We start from the raw sequence: 18,714 nt of genomic DNA, 5'->3' as shown, positions 1-18,714 counted from the left end.
AATGACCATCAGATTAATGTTAAATAACAGAAGAATGAATAAACTCTCCTAGAGCAAGAAGACAGCAAAACAGAGTTGAAAGTACTTTGTAAATCATAAAGGGAGTAAAAACATAAGTATTATTACAATTATATTTTCTTTTTTTTTTTTTCGAGACAGAGTCTCGCTCCGTCGCCCAGGCTGGAGTGCAGTGGCGCGATCTCGGCTCACTGCAAGCTCCGCCCCCCCCGGGTTCACGCCATTCACCTGCCTCAGCCTCCCGTGAAGCTGGGACTACAGGCGCCCACCACTACGCCCGGCTAATTATTTTTTGTATTTTTAGTAGAGACGGGGTTTCACCATGTTAGCCAGGATGGTCTCGATCTCCTGACCTCGTGATCTCCCTGTCTCGGCCTCCCAAAGTGCTGGGATTACAGGCGTGAGCCACCACGCCTGGCCTTTTTTTTGTTTTTGAAAGTAAACACTAAAAGCTAGCTGGTATCATTAGATAAATAAAAATATTGGTATTCTATCATCATGTGCAAAAAAATGAGGGGGTTATGTTAACACAAGTATTTGTTTCTAAGAGTGAAATACTCACAGCTGTTTCTCCTTTTGGGAGATTTGTTTCTGCAGACTGTCAGATTTACTGAGACATTCTTGTAGATATTTCTCATCCTCATCTTCAGCTTCCATCTGCGCCTTCTCTGCTTGCTGCAATCTGGTGTAATTCAAATCAACTTTGGGTAAAACTGAGGCTAGAACTAGGGTGTAAAAGGGTGAAGAAGACAAATAAAAGAAAAATGGGGAAATAGAAACATTTCTAAATGAAAACAAAGTTTGGGGAAAAACTCACAAACTCAAACGTGAAAGAGTCACACAATGTCTAGAAGTTGTTCTGTGATTTTTTTGTCAATATAACATGTAGTATGCCCAGAATACTATCTTCAAATTTGTTTTATTTCTTGTTCATAATTAACAGTGCAAAGCAATACAGCCTTTACCACTTATGCAGAGCATAATGAATCAAATTTCAAAGCATAATAGGTATGTTACTACCTTTTTTCAAAACCATGAAAAGTAAAGGATTTATGCCTACACTAGGTGAAGAAGCCACACTGTTATATGTTAAGCTAGGATGTGTATGCCAGGAATCAAGTGTGCTACAAGGCCAAGAGCAAAGACCTGCAATTACTCCAAATGAGAGCCAACTCCTTCTTACAGCATCTTTATGCATTTACTAAATTATGCCGAAGCTCTATGCATGTGTGTGTGTGCACGTGTGCATACATGTTTAAGATTCAAAAAGAATTTGGTGCCAGTTGGCATCATTCACTAGAGATCATTTTTGTTCCTCACCATTTAATATTAAAAATTAGCTAAAATATTTTCATCTTTCCTGTTTTTATTTGTAAGTCGTTGCATTTTCCTGTGCTTAGCTCCACTCCCTGCCTTCTTTGGCCGTCTAGGATTTCTTACATTTAACTTCAATATTTTTATAAGAAAATATTTACCAAGATTCAAAGGATATTAACTCCTTGCAGGAAATCACAAGAGAAATTTCGGTTCAACTAACTAAAAAAACTCTTCCTCTTCCTTTCTTCCTTAAAACCATACCAATGGAGCAACCCTCACATATTTCAGGGGTATAAATGCTGCTTCCAAGGAAAGGAGAGCTATCATTCAAGTTATATCCAAATCTAAGATTAAATTAAAATATTCAGGTGCTGGGGATGGACCCAAGCTTTTCTCTAAGGTTACAAAAAGGAAAATAAAAGAGTGAGGTAGGCCTTGAAGTTGTGCTATCACAGAAGAGGGCAAGGGAGAACTGGAAAACTGAGAAGCTGAAGCACAGGATGTTGGCCAGTCTGGGTTATAAGTTATTTTGAAGCATATGTAAAAATCAGTAAGGGAACCGTTGGGCAAAGAGTGGGCCAATGAGAAAAAAATATCTGTGCCAACGCAGTATAAAACCAAAGGTTAAGTTATTTTTAAACAATCTTTATATTTTTCATCAAAAAGTAGCTAAAAAGATAAAACTGCATTTGAAAATCCTGACCTCCAAAGGGTCAATACTCAAATCACCCTTTGTGCACAAGGTTTGAGGAATGTATGTCTAGAAATCCAAGTGCACCCACTCTGCTTAATGGCAGTGTATTACCATAGCAGCTGACCAAGAAATGTGCAGGGTTCCTAACACCCTTTTAGAATATTTAGTAGCATAGACTCCTTTCTATTTAATGTATTATAAAATTGTTGATTCTCTTTTCATTTAGTCTGTTTAAATACAAGTGGTCTTCAGAAAGATATATCTTTGACCAGCTTGTACTGGTCCTGCGTGTCACTGCTGGCACATTTCACCAATGACATTGCAATTGTCCTAGTTTGAGTTAACAAATCGTTATCACTTCATAATGGAATGGAAAGAAATCAAAGACAGAAAAAGGTAATAAAGATGTCCAAAATGTAAAAATGGGGATAAAGAAAACAAAAAAGAAAAAAGAAGAAAGAGGATGTCAATAAAAGAATATTCATGTCAATAAAGCATTAATAGTTATGTTTTTCATAAATAGATTCAAAGAAAGCAATGATAAAAGACATATGTTGACACCAACATGACAGGGCAATGGAAATACATTACATTTTCCAACAATAAAAGTGAAAAATGCCAATATAAAACAATTCAATTTAAACAAAATTATATCTTCGGTTGGGTTGAGGGTCCTAGCTCAAAGAAACAAAACTAAACCACCAATTCGGAATGCTTGATTTCATATAAACAGATGGCGAATGGCAAAGAATACGATAATTAACATGCATGGAAATCAATTAGGGATAATCTCACTCTGTTTGTTCATTTTTATTTTTTTTGACGTTTTTATTTGTGTATTTGTTTTATGTAATTGAATAACATGAAACTACTGATATTAGGCCTCTAAGAAAAATCTACAATATGACAACTTCAAATGATTCAGCATAATATAAAGCAACTTGATTCCATGCAACAACCAAAACAAAAACACAAAATCCTGCTGGGCTTAAACAAAAAACGTGTCCTAATCTATATCTTCCTAACGGTTTTTGTGGCAGGTGTCGGAACTGAATAAAGAAAAAGGGGAGAAGAAAAGAAAAAAAGAAACTAAGACTGGAAATGCTGTACCTTTGTTCCAGCTGCCTCATGGCTGCAGTAATTTTGTTGGTTTTTTCTTCTAGTCGGGCAATTATTTCATTTTTTTCTTTCAAGCCATCTTCAGAACCCTATTTATAAAAAAAAAAAGCTACAGTGCTTTTGATTTTTTTTTTCCTGTGTGTGTGGTTTTTTTTAATAGACAGGGTATCACTATGCTGCCCAGTTTGGGTTTGAACTCCTGGGCTCAAGCTATCCCACCTCTCAGCCTCCCAAGTAGAGTTCTCATCTTTTAACCTGAGTATTTATAAGTTTCTTATACCATTTTGCTATGGGACTGTTACTTTGAAATGAACAGAGTTACTTTATACATAAAATAATTGTGTATTAGTCATTTTTGTGTATTAGTGCTATTAGTCGTTTTTGTTTCTGTTTTTTTTTTTTAAGATGGGGTCTTGCTATGTTCACCAGGCTGGTCTCAAACTCCTGGCCTCAAGCAATCCTCCCATCTTGGCCTCCCTAACTGCCAGGATTATAGCATGAGCCATGGCACCTGGCCTCTATTAGTCTTCATTTAAAATGTAATAGGCCAGGTGTGGTGGCTCACACCTGTAATCCCAGCTCTTTGGGAGGCCAAGGTGGGAGGATCTCTTGAGACCAGCCTGGGCAATATAGTGAGACCTCATCTCTACAGAAAATAAAAGAAAAAAAGAAAAAATTTAAAAAAGAAAGTATAATAAAGAAAAAAACTCCACCTTCAATATTTTTGGAAGATGACAGAATACATTCTTGTAAAATATGATATTTTTCAAATTAATTAAATAAAGGATTTTGGCAACAAGTCTACTTAATAGCAATATCATCTTAGAAAATTTACAATTATGGGCCAGGCATGGTGGCTCACGCCTGTAATCCCAGCACTTTGGGAGGCCAAGGTGGGCGGATCACCTGAGGTCAGGAGTTCGAGACCAGCCTGGCCAACACTGTGAAACCCCATTTCTACTAAAAACACAAAAATTAGCCGGGTGTATTGGTACATGCCTGTAGTCCCAGCTACTAGGGAGGCTGAGGCAGGAGAATCGCTTGAAGCTGGGAGGCAGAGGTTGCAGTGCGCCAAGATCACACCACTGCACTCCAGCCTGGGCAACAGGGCAAGACTCTGTCTCAAAAAAAAAAAAAGAAAATTTACTATTATGATAGTGTAGCATTTCAACCAAAATTAAATATTTCTTAGGACTACACTGTAAAAGGAAGTTCACAAAAATGTTTTGTAGTTTAAATTGAGAGTTTTCCCAAAAGATTTAATCTTCATACTCTTAACCTTTCAACATTAAAAATTTAGACAGGGATAGACAGGGGATATTTTGTTTGTTGATACCTTTTTCATTACATTTAAGAGCTTTCATTTAGAAAAAAAAGACATTGGCCTTCATAACTAATACGGCACAGTTAAAATGGGCTCATCTCTTAAAAACCAAAACCTTTCTACAAATATTCACTTTCAATTTCCATAAAATGAAATTTAAGAACAATCCTTACCTGCAACTTTTGATACATCTCTATGTTAATTGCTTTAACTTCCTCTAGCTGTTGTCGAAGGCCTATCAGAGTATCTTGTTTCTCATGGATATCTTTCTCCAGCAACTTCATGGCAAGTTCAATCTCATGCTTCATACTAACTTGTACTGCTAGCTCATTCTCTACATCCTGCAATTTCAATATATCCTCAATTCACATGCTACTTCAGGATGTAAAAATTAGATATACTTTAATAAAGGTTGTCCATTCAATATACAGACTACACTTTTTAAGTCCACTAAAGGGAATCAACCAGGCCCTCTAACAACACAATAAACATTTTGAAATGCAGGGCCAGGTGCAGTGACTCATACCTGTTATCCCAGCACTTTGGGAGGCCGAGGTGGGTGGATCACTTGAGGTCAGGAGTTCGAGACCAGCCTGACCAACATGGTGAAACTCCGTCTCTACCAAAAAAATACAAAAACTTAGGCAGGTGTGGTGGCACACGCCTGTAGTCCCAGCTACTAGGGAGGCTGAGGTGAGAGAATCACTTGAACCCAGGAGGCAAAAGTTGCAGTGAGCCAAAATCACACCACTGCACTCCAACCTGGGCAACAGAGTAAGACCCTGTCTCAAAAAATAAGTAAATATTTTCAAATGCAGTTTTTGCTAAAATGAAAGCATTTTCTATATTCTGTTAATCATTACTCTTTTACTGGTACAAGAATTAATCATTTTTGTGCTTCATAAATTGAATATTAATTTTCCTTAAACAAAAGGAAATGAAGTGGTCTATACAAGTAAAGGCCAAAGTAACTCAAAGCACAGTTTAATTTCCTTCCTTTTTTTTTTTTTTTTTTTTGAGATGGAGTCTCGCTCTGTCGCCCAGGCTGGAGTGCAGTGGCGCATTCTTGGCTCACTGCAAGCTCCGTCTCCCAGGTTCACGCCATTCTCCGCCTCAGCCTCCTGAGTAGGTGGGACTACAAGGGCCTGCCACTACGACTGGCTAATTTTTTTTTTTATATATATATTTTTAGTAGACACACAGTTTCACCATGTTAGCCAGGATGGTCTCGATCTCCTGACTTGTGATCCACCAGTCTCGGCCTCCCAAAGTGCTGGGATTACAGGTGTGAGCCAACGCACCTGGGCAACTAGTTTAATTACTTAAGAATTTTTTATCAGAAGAATTAAAAAGTTTCTTATGATTTATCTTAAGAAATTTATTGGCCTGCCAAGGTGGCTTATGCCAGTAATCCCAGCACTTTGGGAGCCCGAGGCGGGCAGATCACGAGGTCAAGAGATCGAGACCATTTGGGCTAACATGGTGAAACCCCGTCTCTACTAAAAATACAAAAAATTAGCCAGGCGTGGTAGCAGGCACCTGTAGTCCCAGCTACTCGGGAGGCTGAGGCAGGAGAATGGCGTGAACCTGGGAGGCAGAGCTTGCAGTGAGCCGAGATCGCACTACTGCACTCCAGCCTGGGCGACAGGGGGAGACTCCATCTCAAAAAAAAAAAAAAAAAAAAAAAAAAAAAAGAAAGGAAAAGAAATTTATTAACATTAAAGACAAAGAGAAAAGATGATTAAAAAGATGGGCAATATTCTCTTGACCTGGGTGGTGGTTACACAGGTTATTTGCGTTATAATTCATTAAGCTGTATATTCATATTTTTCTGTTGGCATTATATTTCACAATTTCAAAGGTTAAAAAAAGTTAATTTTAAATATGACTTTCCTAATATTTGAATATGTTGTTCTGTTTCATTTACTATAACGTTGGTCACAACCCATTCATTCACAATCATATTGTAACTTACAGTTTAAAAAACACTGATACAGGTCAGGCACAGTGGCTTATGCCTATAATATCAGCACTTTGGGAGGCCAAGGCAGGTGGATCACCTGAGGCCAGGAGTTCCAGCCCAGCCTGGCCAACATGGCAAAACCCCATCTCTATAAAAAATACAAAAATTAGCCAGGCATGGTGGCACATGCCTGTAGTCCCGCTACTTGGGAGGCTGAGGTACAAGAATTGCTTAAACCTGGGAGGCAGAGGCTGCAGTGAGCCAAGATCGCACCACTGCACTCCAGCCTGGGTGACAGAGCGAGACTCTGTCTCAAAACAATAATACGCCGGGCGCAGTGGCTCATGCCTATAATCCCAACACTTTGGGAAGCCAAGGCAGGCAGATCACTCGAGGCCAGGAGTTCGAGACCAACCTGGCCAACATGGTGAAATCCCGTCTCTACAAAAAATACAAAAATTAGCCAGGCATGGTGGCACATGCCTTGTAGTCCCAGTTACTTTAAAGGCTGAGGTACAAGAATCACTTGAACCCAGGAGGCAGAGGCTGCAGTGAGCCAAGATCGCACCACTGCACTCCAGCCTGGGCGACAGAGTGAGACTCCGTCTCAAAACAACAACAAAACATTGATATAGTGGAAGCTTAGAAAATTTGAGAAGATTAAGGGGTGAACTTGCTATATACCACACCAAAAAGGATAAGGCTGAAAGAGATTTTAAATGGTGCTTGCTAGAGAGTAAATTACTCCCAGGATGATTTTGCTAATATAATTTTCAATATAACCTACTTGTCGTAACTGAGATTCATCTCGAAGCTGCCTTCTGGCTTCATTGTACATTTCATCTAGCCCCTGACGAGAATGCTTATATGTTTGAAGCTCAGTTTCCACATCTACTTTGGTAACCTAGGAAGAAAACAAAATTTTTCATTCTATAATCACTACTATTAATACAGCACAGAAATACCTACTTCATGCAAAAGTCCCTAAAAATAGTAATTTCTGACATGAGATTGTCTGCTTGAAAGCAGTCTATACTTACCTCTAGGTGCTGCTGTGTTTTCATTAAAATCAATTTATTTTCACTTCGTAATTGATGATTTTCTTCTTGGAGTTTAATGATGTTATTCTTTGCTATTGCTAACTAAAAATTATGAAACGGGCAAGAAAAAAGATTTTAAACACCCTTATACTTGCTTTCCAGGTTATGTGCATGGCCATAAACAACAGAAAATAAAATCTCACAACTAGCAAAAGGTCTGTCACATTCAAAGAAACGTTCATAAGAAAAATATGCTCATTATTATCCCAAGATACCAATTTTAAAAATTAAACTCTTATTTCCTTTTGAACTATTCCTATTTCCTTTTATAGTTGAAACACATTAGGCTAATTTGTTATGCTTATAATAAACATATTATGCTTACTGTATGATTTACAGTATGTCCAGAATACAAAGTTTCTGAGTAAACAAATAGAGAATTATGCATTAAATAACAAAGGCTTTAAAGACTTGTGTAAAGATAAAAACACATATAAGGAAAGGAGGTTGTGCTATCATTGAAAAATGTAATACAGACATTTGTGGTAACTGAGTAGGACACCCCATGAAATCTAGACATGTAACAGGAACTTAAGTGACTATGACAAACAAGAGACAATTCTCACCATGAGTTAAACATGCATGATTAAGTGGTGGGACTCTGAGGCCCAGAATGGAAAGAGAGATCCTATGAAAGCAAAGCAGAGACCATTCCCTAATGATGGTTTGCAATTAACACATTTCTGAACACTTTATCAGGGATCAACCTGAACTTCACAGTCCTACTAAAGTCAATAAGAGGCGCAAACTAGTGAGCAGCTCTATAATGGTCCTGATCAGGAGCCCAACCATCAAAATAAAGATGCATTCTTAACTGCAGTCATGTAAGTTATCATGTGTTCCTTGGTTTGGAAAAATTGGGCCAATTTTAAAAGAAATGAGAATGTTAATTAACACGGAAAATAGGGTTCACAATACAAATAACAGAAGCCTAAATATTTCTGAAAATATGTTAAGTAATAATTCTTTGGTTTAATAGATTAAAAAAAAAACAAACAACACACCTAGAAGCAACTCTACAAAAAAGAGAGCTGAGATAAATTTCTGGGTCTGCTTCAAATACACTCAAACCAGAGCACGTGGGATGAGTTTTACACATGGGATGGTGGAAAAAAGGTCACCATGATCATGCAGTGATGCCTGTGAAGAAAAGTAATCTGACTAGTGGAACAGTGGAACAGAGGGACGGTATCGTTTTAATAAGAATTTCTTTTTTTTAATGTGTATTATTATTTTTTTGTACTATACTTTAAGTTCTGGGATACATGCGCAGAACATGCAGGTTTGTTACACAGGTATACATGTGCCATGGTGGTTTACTGCACTTAACAAGAATTTCTAACTACAGGTGATTACACTAGGTAAATATAGGTCATCCAGATTTTAAAATGAAAATCACAGCTTATCTACTGAAGAGTCTCTGAGGCTCATTTTTAGAAGTTGAGTATTTCAAATGTAGTATCTCACAGATTCTTATAACTGAGGATTTGCCTAAGAATATAGTTTCTCTAGAACGTATAATCATCAGTTACAACTGTATTACAAGTATCGCATCACAATGATGAGTGTATGTTCGTGTGTGCATATGTTTAATGCACTCATACTTAAAATGGAAAAGGATCACAAACACTAGTTCCATGAAATACATTTATCCATTAAACAATACCTCTTCAATCAGCTTAGTATTTGACTTTTCTAATGAATCAACTCTTGAATGGAGGCTGCTGACTGTGCTGCTGAAATTAAGAAAGAAAAAAACTCATTCAAAATCACACAAACTCAAAAAAGCACAAAAAAATATGTTATCCTAGACTTACTATGTTTACCGACAGGCACCAACTGCCTTGTCCACATTTCTGGGTGTGGAAAATTTCATTAACTTAGATAACTTGATTTAGCTAGGAGGGCAACAAAGAGTGTAGCAAAATAATATTTCTATTAAAATTCCATTTGGTGCTACTGATTCTTTTTTTTTTTTTTTTTTTTTTGAGACGGAGTTGCCCAGGCTGGAGTGCAGTGGCGCAATCTTGGTTCACTGCAACCTCCGCCTCCCGGGTTCAAACAATTCTTCTGCCTCAGCCTATGGGTTGACAGGCGTATGCCACCATGCCCGGCTAATTTTTGCATTTTTAGTAGAGACAGGGTTTCACCATGTTGGTCAGGCTGTTCTCGAACTCCTAACCTCGTGACCCACCCACCTCAGCCTCCCAAAGTGCTGGGATTACAGGCGTGAGCAACAGCACCCAGCCTACTCATTTTTTTACATTGTCTTCTTAGGGTCCTTCTTAAATTTAACTGAAAATATTTGGGAATAAAAATTTCACACAAAGATTACTAAGTATTGTTAAAATTATATTTAAAAGGATGAACTTTAAATGTCTACTTTATAATTATGTGGTTTGATGAAGTATATAAACAATGGTCTTTAATTCAAGCTCCATTTTGTTTCCCCTATCCATTTTCTTTTTATTTTTTTTATTTTTTATTATTATTATACTTTAAGTTCTAGGGTACATGTGCATAACATGCAGGTTTGTTACATATGTATACTTGTGCCATGTTGCTGTGCTGCACCCATCAACTTGTCAGCACCCATCAACTCGTCATTTACATCAGGTATAACTCCCAATGCAATCCCTCCCCCCTCCCCCCTCCCCTATCCATTTTCATGAGAACTTAGAGACGTCCAAAGTCAACCATGGTTTGAGAAATATGAAGACAAGATACCCAGCATCAGGTTCTTAGTAACAAGTATCTGGCAGCTAAACACGCTGTCTTTCAAAGGAAATAGTCGAAGGTCAGATTATGCCAGATGAACACACTTGTTTCTTGCATTTTTATTTAAATGAATCAAGACTGGACATTATTGTATATTTTATTAAGAATGTTGGCCAGGCGTGGTAGCTCACACCTGCAATCTCAGCACTTTGGGAGGCTGAGACAGGCGGATCGCCTGAAGTCGGGAGTTGGAGACCAGCCTGGCCAACATGGTGAAACTCCATCTCTACTAAAAATACAAAAATTAGCCAAGCATGGTGGTGGGAGCCTGTAATCCCAGCTACTTGGGAGGCTGAGGCAGGATAATCACTTGAACCTGGGAGGCAGAGGTTGCAGTGAGCTGAGATCATGCCACTGTAATCCAGCCTGGACAACAAGGGCGAAACTCCATCTCAAAAAAACAAGAATGTTGTCCAAGGCCTGCTTGATACTACCATCTCAAAACCTTCTCTAATAAAATGTAACGTTCTATATATAGTATGTTTCAGCAAAATCAATAATAGATACAATAAATTTTATACCAGCCTCGGAAACAAGTATTGGTATTTTAATTTTACTAGTGAAACAAGAAAAATGTTTTTCCAATCATATTAAATCATTTTTAAGACATAATCATTCTTAGGTAGACAACTTGAGTTTTTCACAAATAGCACCAGGATGTCCTGATGGTACGACAGACAAACACAGGTCTAGGAGACGTAAGACTAAGGGCCCTGCTTTTCTACTTCCTAATTGTGTCACCTTGAAAGTTGTAAAACTGGCCAGGCACAGTGGCTCACACCCATAATCCCAGCACTTTGGGAGACCGAGGCAGGCAGATCACGAGGTCAGGAATTCAAAACTAGCCTGGCCAACATAATGAAACTCCCTCTCTACTAAAAATACAAAAATTTGCTGGGCGTGGTGGCACACGCCTGTAATCCCAGCTACTCGGGAGGCTGAGGCAGGAGAATCGCTTGAACCCAGGAGGCCGAGGTTGCAGTGAACTGAGATCGCACCACTGCACTCCAGCCTGGGTGACAGAGGAAGACTCTGTCTCAAAAAATAATAATAAAAATAAAAGAAAGTTGCAAAACCTTCCTGAGCTTCAGTTTCTTTTCTACAAAATTGGACAATAATATTCACCCTGCCTTTATGTGAGGATGCAATAATCATCAATAAAAGCACTTTGAAAACAAACCCTCAATAGTAGTTTTGAGTGAGGAATAATAGGTGAATTCAGGCCAGGCATGGTGGCTCACATATGTAATCCCAGCACTTTGGGAGGCTGAGGCTGGTGGATCACGAGGTCAGGAGTTTGAGACCAGCCTGACCAACATGGTGAAACCCTGTTTCTACTAAAATTACAAAAATTAGCCCAGTGTGGTGGTGCATGTCTGTAATCCCAGCTACTTGGAAGGCTGAGGCAGGAGAATTGCTTGAACCTGGAAGGTGGAGGTTGCAATGAGCTGAGATCGCGCCATTGCATTTCAGCCTGGGCGACAAGACCAAGACTCTATTAAAAAGTGAATTCAGGCCAGGCGCGGTGGCTCAAGTCTGTAATCCCAGCACTTTGGGAGGCCGAGGCGGGCGGATCACAAGGTCAGGAGATCGAGACCACAGTGAAACCCCGTCTCTACTAAAAATACAAAAAAAATTAGCCGGGCGCGGTGGCGAGTGCCTGTAGTCCTAGCTACTCGGGAGGCTGAGGCAGGAGAATGGCGTGAACCCAGGAGGCGGAGCTTGCAGTGAGCCGAGATCGCGCCACTGCACTCCAGCCTGGGCAACAGCGTGAGACTCCGTCTCAAAAAAAAAAAAAAAAAGTGAATTCTACTTTTTTCTATATGTTTTCTATACTTTTGAAATAGTCTAAATGTACAATAACTACTCTTTATTAGAAAAACAATGAAAAGCCAGGAGCAGTGGCTAACATCTATAATACCAGCACTTTAGGAGACCAAGTGGGCAGATGGCCTAGCTCAGAAGTTTGAACCAGCCTGGGCAACATGTTGAAGCTCCAGCTCTATCAAAAATACAAAAAAATTAGCTGGGTGTCGTGGAGCGAGCCTGTGCTCCCAGCTACTTGGTAGGCTGAGGCAGGAGGATCGCTTGAGCTTGGAGGCAGAGGTTGCAGTGAGCCAAGATCAGGCCACTGCACTCCAGCCTGCATTGACAGAGTGAGAACCCTGTCTCAAAAAAAAAAAAAAAAAGAAAGAAAGAAAAAAAAGAAAAACCAAAAGCAATGAAACACTTTTATCTTTATTTATTTATTTATTTTGAAATAAATAAATAAATGATTTAATGATCAATATGATTTCTATTGTGCAGTGGCACAATCTCAGCTCAGTGTAGCCTCAACCTCCAAAGTTCAAGTGATCTTCCCATCTCAGCCTCCTGAGTAGCTGACACTACAGGCGCACAACACCATGACAAGCTAATTTTTTGTACTGTTTTGGGTGTATAGAGACAAGGTCTCACCATGTTGCCCAGGCTGGTCTCAGACTCCTGAGCTCAAGTGATCCTCCTATCTCAGCCTCCTAACATGCTGGATTACAGCATGGGCCACTGCTCCTGGTGCAATGAAACATTTATAAAACATAAGGTATACAAAAGTCAGACACCAGTATTGCTGTAACTGATTAACACACATGATTTAAACAACTGAGAATGAGAAAATTCTTTTGAACTGGACCAGCCGCGGTGGCTCACGCTGTAATCCCAGCACTTTGGGAGGCCAAAGCGGGTGGATCATGAGGTTAGGAGTTCAAGACCAGCCTGGCCAATATGGTGAAACCCCATCTCTACTAAACATACAAAAATTAGCCGGGCATGGTGGCGAGTACCTGTAATCCCACCTACTCGGGAGCCTGAGGCAGAAGAATCATGTGAAACTGGAAGGCGGAGGTTGCAGTGAGCCGAGATCACGCCACTGCACTCCAGCCTGGGTGAAAGAGTGAAACTCTGTCTCAAAAAAAAAAAAAGAAAATTCTTTTGAACTGAGTGGAATAACCCCAAGATAAATTGTTGGCCAGGCATGGTGGCTCACACCTGTAATCCCAGAACTTTGGGAGGCCCAGGCGGGCGGATCGCTTAAGCCCAGTAAGGTGGAGGTTGCAGCGAGCTGAGAGTGCACCACTGCACCCAAGCCAGGGACAACACAAAGAGATTTTGTCTCAAAAAAAAAAAGTTAAGTGAAAATAGTAAGGTATAGAGTAGTGTGAAAGTGTGCTACCTAATACGCAAGAAGAGGGAGGGGGAAGAGATATGAGAATATATATACATATTATTGCTATGAGCATAAAGTATCTCTGTATACACAAGAACTTAATATATTAATTGCTTGTGAAGAGGGAAACTAGATGGATGAAGATCAGGGAGAGGGAGACTTTAGTTTTATGTTCCTTTCGTGCCTTTTGAAGTTTGAGCCATATAAATATATTAATATTACCTGTTACCAAAAAATGATTAGAAGTTTTAACATAATTAAGCAACTACAAGTTTGCATTTAGAAATACAATCTCAGAAACACAAATTACAAAATATACGTGTATTTCCTATGATTTCTATTAAAACTCCATTTAAAAAAGATCGATATGAAGTCTTTCCTATTTCTACAATTTTAGAAGAAAAGCAAGAGTCACAGCTTATTAGTTTCTTGTCCTAAAATGGGAAAATGTTTAATTGTATTTTCTGATTATAATACATATTCATTGAGTAGTACTCAGAAAATATAGAAAAGTACAAAGAATAAAATAAAAATTATTCATAATCCTATCACCCAAAGAAAGATATTTTACTAATTATTAAATGTAATTAACGAGAACAGTTCATTTCTAATTAGATAGCACATATTACTCACTATACCTGTGCTGTCCAGTATGGCCGCCATGAGCCACATGTGGCTACTAAACACTTAAAATGTGGCTAGTCCAAATTGAAATGTGCTATAAGGGTAAAATACATATTGGACTTTGTATACAGTGCCAAAAAAAAAGAGTGTAAAATATGTTATCAATAATAATTGTTTTTTAAGAGATGGGGGTCTCATTATGTTGCCCAGGCTGATCTCAAACTCCTGGGCTCAGGTGATCCTCTCGCCTCAGCCTCAAAGTAGCTAGGACTACAGACATGCACCACCATGCCAGGCTAATAATAATTTTTTTTTTTTTTTTGAGACAAGGTCTCACTGTGTCACCGAGGCTGGAATGCAGTGGTGCGATCATAGTTCACTACAGCCTTGAAGTCCGGGGCTCAAGAGATCCTCTTGCCTTAGCCTCCCAAAGTGCTGGGATTACATGCGTGAGCCATCACACCTGGCCTATTTTTTTTTTTTTTTTTTTGAGATAGAGTCTCATTATGTCACCAGGCTGGAGTACAATGGCGTGATCTTGGTTCACTGCAATCTCCACCTCCCAGGTTCAAGCGATTCTCCTACCTCAGCCTCCCGAATAGCTGGAACTACAGGCACATGCCACCATGCCTGGCTAATTTTTGTATTTTTTAGTAGAGACAGGGTTTTACCATATTGGCCAGGCTGGTCTCAAACTCCTGATCTCAAGTGATCCACAAACTTCGGCCTCCCAAAGTGCTGGGATTACAGGAGTGAGACACTGTGCCTGTTCCCTAATTTTTTATATTGATTGCATGTTGGAATAATATTTGGGGAATACTGGGTAAACTAAAATATATTTTTAATTTTTTGGGTTTTTTTTTTTTAATTTTTATTGTAGTTACCAGAAGTTTTAAATTACCTATGTGGCTGGGCAAAATGGCTCATGCCTATAATTTCAGTACTTTGGGAGCCTGAGATGGGAGGACTGCTTTAACCCAGGAGTTGAAGACCAGCCTGAGCAACACAATGAGACCCCATCTCTATGAAAAAATCTAAAATTACCAGGCATGGTGGTGCACACTTGTCGTCCCAGCTACTTTGGAGGCTGAGGCAGGAGGACCGCTTGAGCCTGAAAGGTCAAGGCTGTGGTGAGCCTGATTGTGCCACTGCCCTCCACCCACCAGCCTGGGCAACAGGGTGAGACCCTGTCTCAAAAAAAAAAAAAAAAAAGGCCAGGCATGGTGGCTAATGCCTGTAATCCTAGGACTTTGTGAGGCAGAGGTGAGTGGATCACCTGAGGTCAGGAGTTTGAGACCAGCCTGGTCAACATGGAGAAACCCTGTTTCTACTAATACAAAAAAATTAGCCAGGCGTGGTAGTGGGCATGGTAATCCCAGCTACTCGGGAAGGTGAGGTAGGAGAATCCTGGGGGTAGCTAGAACCCTGAGGGCAGGCAGAGGTTGCAGTGAGCTGAGATGGTGCCATTGCACTCCAGCTTGTGCGACAGAGCAAGACTCCGCCTCAAAAAAAACAAAAACAAAAACAACAACAAAAAAAACCCTATGCATCTCATGTATTTCTTTCTTTCTTTCTTTTTTGTTGAGACGGAGTTTCACATTTCACTCTTGTTGCCCAAGCTGGAGTGCGATGGCACAACCTTGACTCACTGCAACCTCCACCTCCCGGATTCAAGCGATTCTCCTGCCTCATCCTCCAGAATAGCTGGGATTACAGGTGCCTGCCACCACACCTGGCTATTTTTTCTATTTTTTAGTAGAGACGAGGTTTCACCATACTGGTCAGGCTGGTCTCGAACTCCTGACCTCAGGTGATCCACCTGCCTCGGCCTCCCAAAGTGGGATTACAGGCATGAGCCACTGCACCTGGCTGCATCTCGTATATTTCTATTAGAACTGCATTTTACTATTTTACATACAGGTCTCAAAAATTCGCAACAAGAGTATTCACTGATGGCTTCAATGACCAGTTGACGGCCAGGCGCGGTGGCTCAAGCCTGTAATCCCAGCACTTTGGGAGGCCGAGACGGGTGGATCACGAGGTCAGGAGATCGAGACCATCCTGGCTAACACAGTGAAACCCCATCTCTACTAAAAAATACAAAAAAACTAGCCGGGCGAGGTGGCGGGCGCCTGTAGTGCCAGCTACTCGGGAGGCTGAGGCAGGAGAATGGCCTGAACCCAGGAAGCGGAGCTTGCAGTGAGCTGAGATCCGGCCACTGCACTCCAGCCAGGGGGACAGAGTGAGACTCCGTCTCAAAAAAAAAAAAAAGACCAGCTGACGATGTAAGAAGGCAAAAACTTCCACCATAGAATGATGACAGACAGCCACATTTACATATGAAGCCTTCTGAAGTAGGAAAAATGAATTTTTGAATAATCAAAATGATACAAACTTTTACCTTATCTAGACTTTTTTGTAAGGGTACAGCAATAAGTTTTAAGTTCTATTTAAATCCGATGAAGATTCTTTTTTAAAATCTGACTCTCGGGCCGGACGTGGTGGTTCACGCCTGTAATCTCAGCACTTTGGGAGGCCAAGGTGGGCGGATCATGAGGTCAGGAGATTGAGACCATCCTGGCCAACATGGTGAAACCCCATCTCTACTAAAATACAAAAAAAAGAAAAAAAAAAAATTAGCCAGGCGTGGTGGTGCACGCCTATAGTCCCAGCTACTCAGGAGGCTGAGGCAGGAGAATCACTTGAACCTGGGAGGCAGAGGTTGCAGTGAGCCGGGATCACGCCACTGCACTCCAGCCTGGCAAGAGTGAGACTTCATCTCAAAAAAAAAAAAAAAACCTGACTCTCATTTTCTGCTTAAAACGAATTATCTCCAATAATTATCTGTATTCTTACTTTCCATTTTCTCTCTATCCCCTCAACCCCTTCTCAAAGACTCTTAGAAGAAAGGAATAGGGTAAGCTGAACTGAAGGGAAAAAAACAAAAACAAAAACCTAAGACAATATTCATCAATGTGCTAAGTATCCATAATACTTACTTCAGTTGTCTATTTAATTCTTCAACATAATTCTTTTGGTCCAATATGGCAGCAATTTGAACATTCCTAAATGAGGAAAAAAGTAGCTTTGTGCTAGTTTAAAAGGTATTTATTAAGTAAAAAAAATCTAAATCATCTAAAATTATAAAACTAAAATAATAAAAGTGTCTTGCCTTTAAAATAAAACATAAGAATAACAGTAAGCTATGTACTAAGAATCTATAACCTTTGTTGAATAAATCACTTGTCAATAATAGACTTAACAATACCATTAGTGTATTTTAAATTTAAACATAATTAGGGCCAGGCACGGTGGCTCACCCCTGTAATCCCAGCACTTTGGGAGGCCAAGGCAGGTAGGTCACTTGAGTCCAGGAGTTCAAAACCAGTCTGGCCAACGTGGTAAAACCCTGTCTCTACTAAAAATAACAAAAATTAGCCAGGCATGGTGGCGGGTGCCTGTAATCCCAGCTACTGGGGAGGCTGAGGAAGGAGAATCACTTGAACCCAGGAGGCGGAGGTTGCAGTGAGCCAAGATCGAACCACTGCATTCCAGCCAGGGCAACAGAACAAGACTCTGTCTCAAAAAAGAAACAAACAAAAAAAAACAAACAAAAAAAAAACATAGTTCGATCTTGAAGTAAACCAGTATTTGCAAACTTGTAAATAATAAGCTTTCATCTCTTTTATTCCAAAAAACAGTTATTAAAATGGGTCTCAGAAACTACAGTTATAACCAACGGTCCCACTTCATACAATTAATAAAATCTCCTTCTCCTAAGTGATTTTCCATAATCTGCTTTGTAAAGCTTGTAATGGAAGTGAAAATGAAATGAAGAAGTCACAGGGGGGAAAACAACAAAATAAAACCACACTGTAGATAGATGGATCTTATAATGATTTGTAAAGAGCTATATAAAGAACCCAATATGTGAAATAACTTATGAAAAGCATACCTTTCTTTATTTCCAATATCTTCTTCATTCTTTAAATACATAGAAAAATCAATCACTCCAACCTGAAGTAAATAAAGATTTTTTTTTATTTAAAGGGGAGAAAATACTTTATCAGAAGTACCTTTACTGAATGTCACTCTTAATATTCCTTTAGTGTTTAACAGTCCTGTTTACAACTTCAAATGACACCTGATCAAGGAGGAACTGTGCAAACTGAAAACACTCTGCATTTGGCACTAATCACTTCCACTTACTTGTGAGTCTAAATCCTCTCCCTTCACACACAGATTAGCATCGATCACATTCAGGCCAACCAGCAGCCCAACAATTACTGCTCCTTCTTCTTCCATCATTAGTGCATGATACTCATAAAACTCACTGTGAAATTAAAAAATAAGGACTTTAAATCACAAATTTATTTCAAAAACTAAAATTTAAAATCACCGTTATCTTCCTAATCTTCTGCCTTACAGAAATGGAAGCCATCTCAGTTAGGTACCTTCAAATTAGGCTTTACACATGTGAATAACTTTTTATATTTTTTATATTTAAATATCTCTATTGAAAAATCAAAAGGACTGAAGGAGATAAAAGAGGAAAAAATGTTTTGAGAGAGA

At 39.4% G+C, this 18,714-nt stretch overlaps 1 protein-coding gene across 9 annotated transcripts in view; it reads right to left on the bottom strand.

The window, feature by feature from the left end:
* RUFY2 (RUN and FYVE domain containing 2) overlaps positions 1-18,714 on the bottom strand; it is a 64,110-nt gene that overhangs the window by 35,407 nt on the left and 9,989 nt on the right. For 5 of the 9 annotated variants that reach the window (XR_007728967.1, XM_050805227.1, XM_050805232.1 and 2 more), the window contains exons 5-13: positions 18,352-18,475; positions 18,098-18,159; positions 17,142-17,207; positions 9,202-9,271; positions 7,476-7,577; positions 7,223-7,339; positions 4,646-4,813; positions 3,140-3,237; positions 581-700 (exon numbers count right to left, since the gene is read on the bottom strand). Coding sequence is in view for 7 of the 9 variants with exons in the window: in XM_050805227.1 (XP_050661184.1) it covers positions 581-700; positions 3,140-3,237; positions 4,646-4,813; positions 7,223-7,339; positions 7,476-7,577; positions 9,202-9,271; positions 17,142-17,207; positions 18,098-18,159; positions 18,352-18,475 (927 nt within the window). In the remaining 2 variants the exon portion in view is untranslated. Of the gene's footprint in view, positions 1-580; positions 2,387-3,139; positions 3,238-4,645; positions 4,814-7,222; positions 7,340-7,475; positions 7,578-9,201; positions 9,272-17,141; positions 17,208-18,097; positions 18,160-18,351; positions 18,476-18,714 lie in introns of those variants that run through there. The other 4 variants (XR_007728968.1, XM_050805226.1, XM_050805230.1 and 1 more) reach the window with 4 other exon arrangements.

This window comes from Macaca thibetana, chromosome 9, assembly GCF_024542745.1.
Source record: "Macaca thibetana thibetana isolate TM-01 chromosome 9, ASM2454274v1, whole genome shotgun sequence".
Classification (NCBI taxonomy): Eukaryota; Metazoa; Chordata; class Mammalia; order Primates; family Cercopithecidae; genus Macaca; species Macaca thibetana.
The sequence above is the reverse complement of the archived record's forward strand: the minus strand, read 5'-3'. Positions and strand labels throughout refer to the sequence as shown.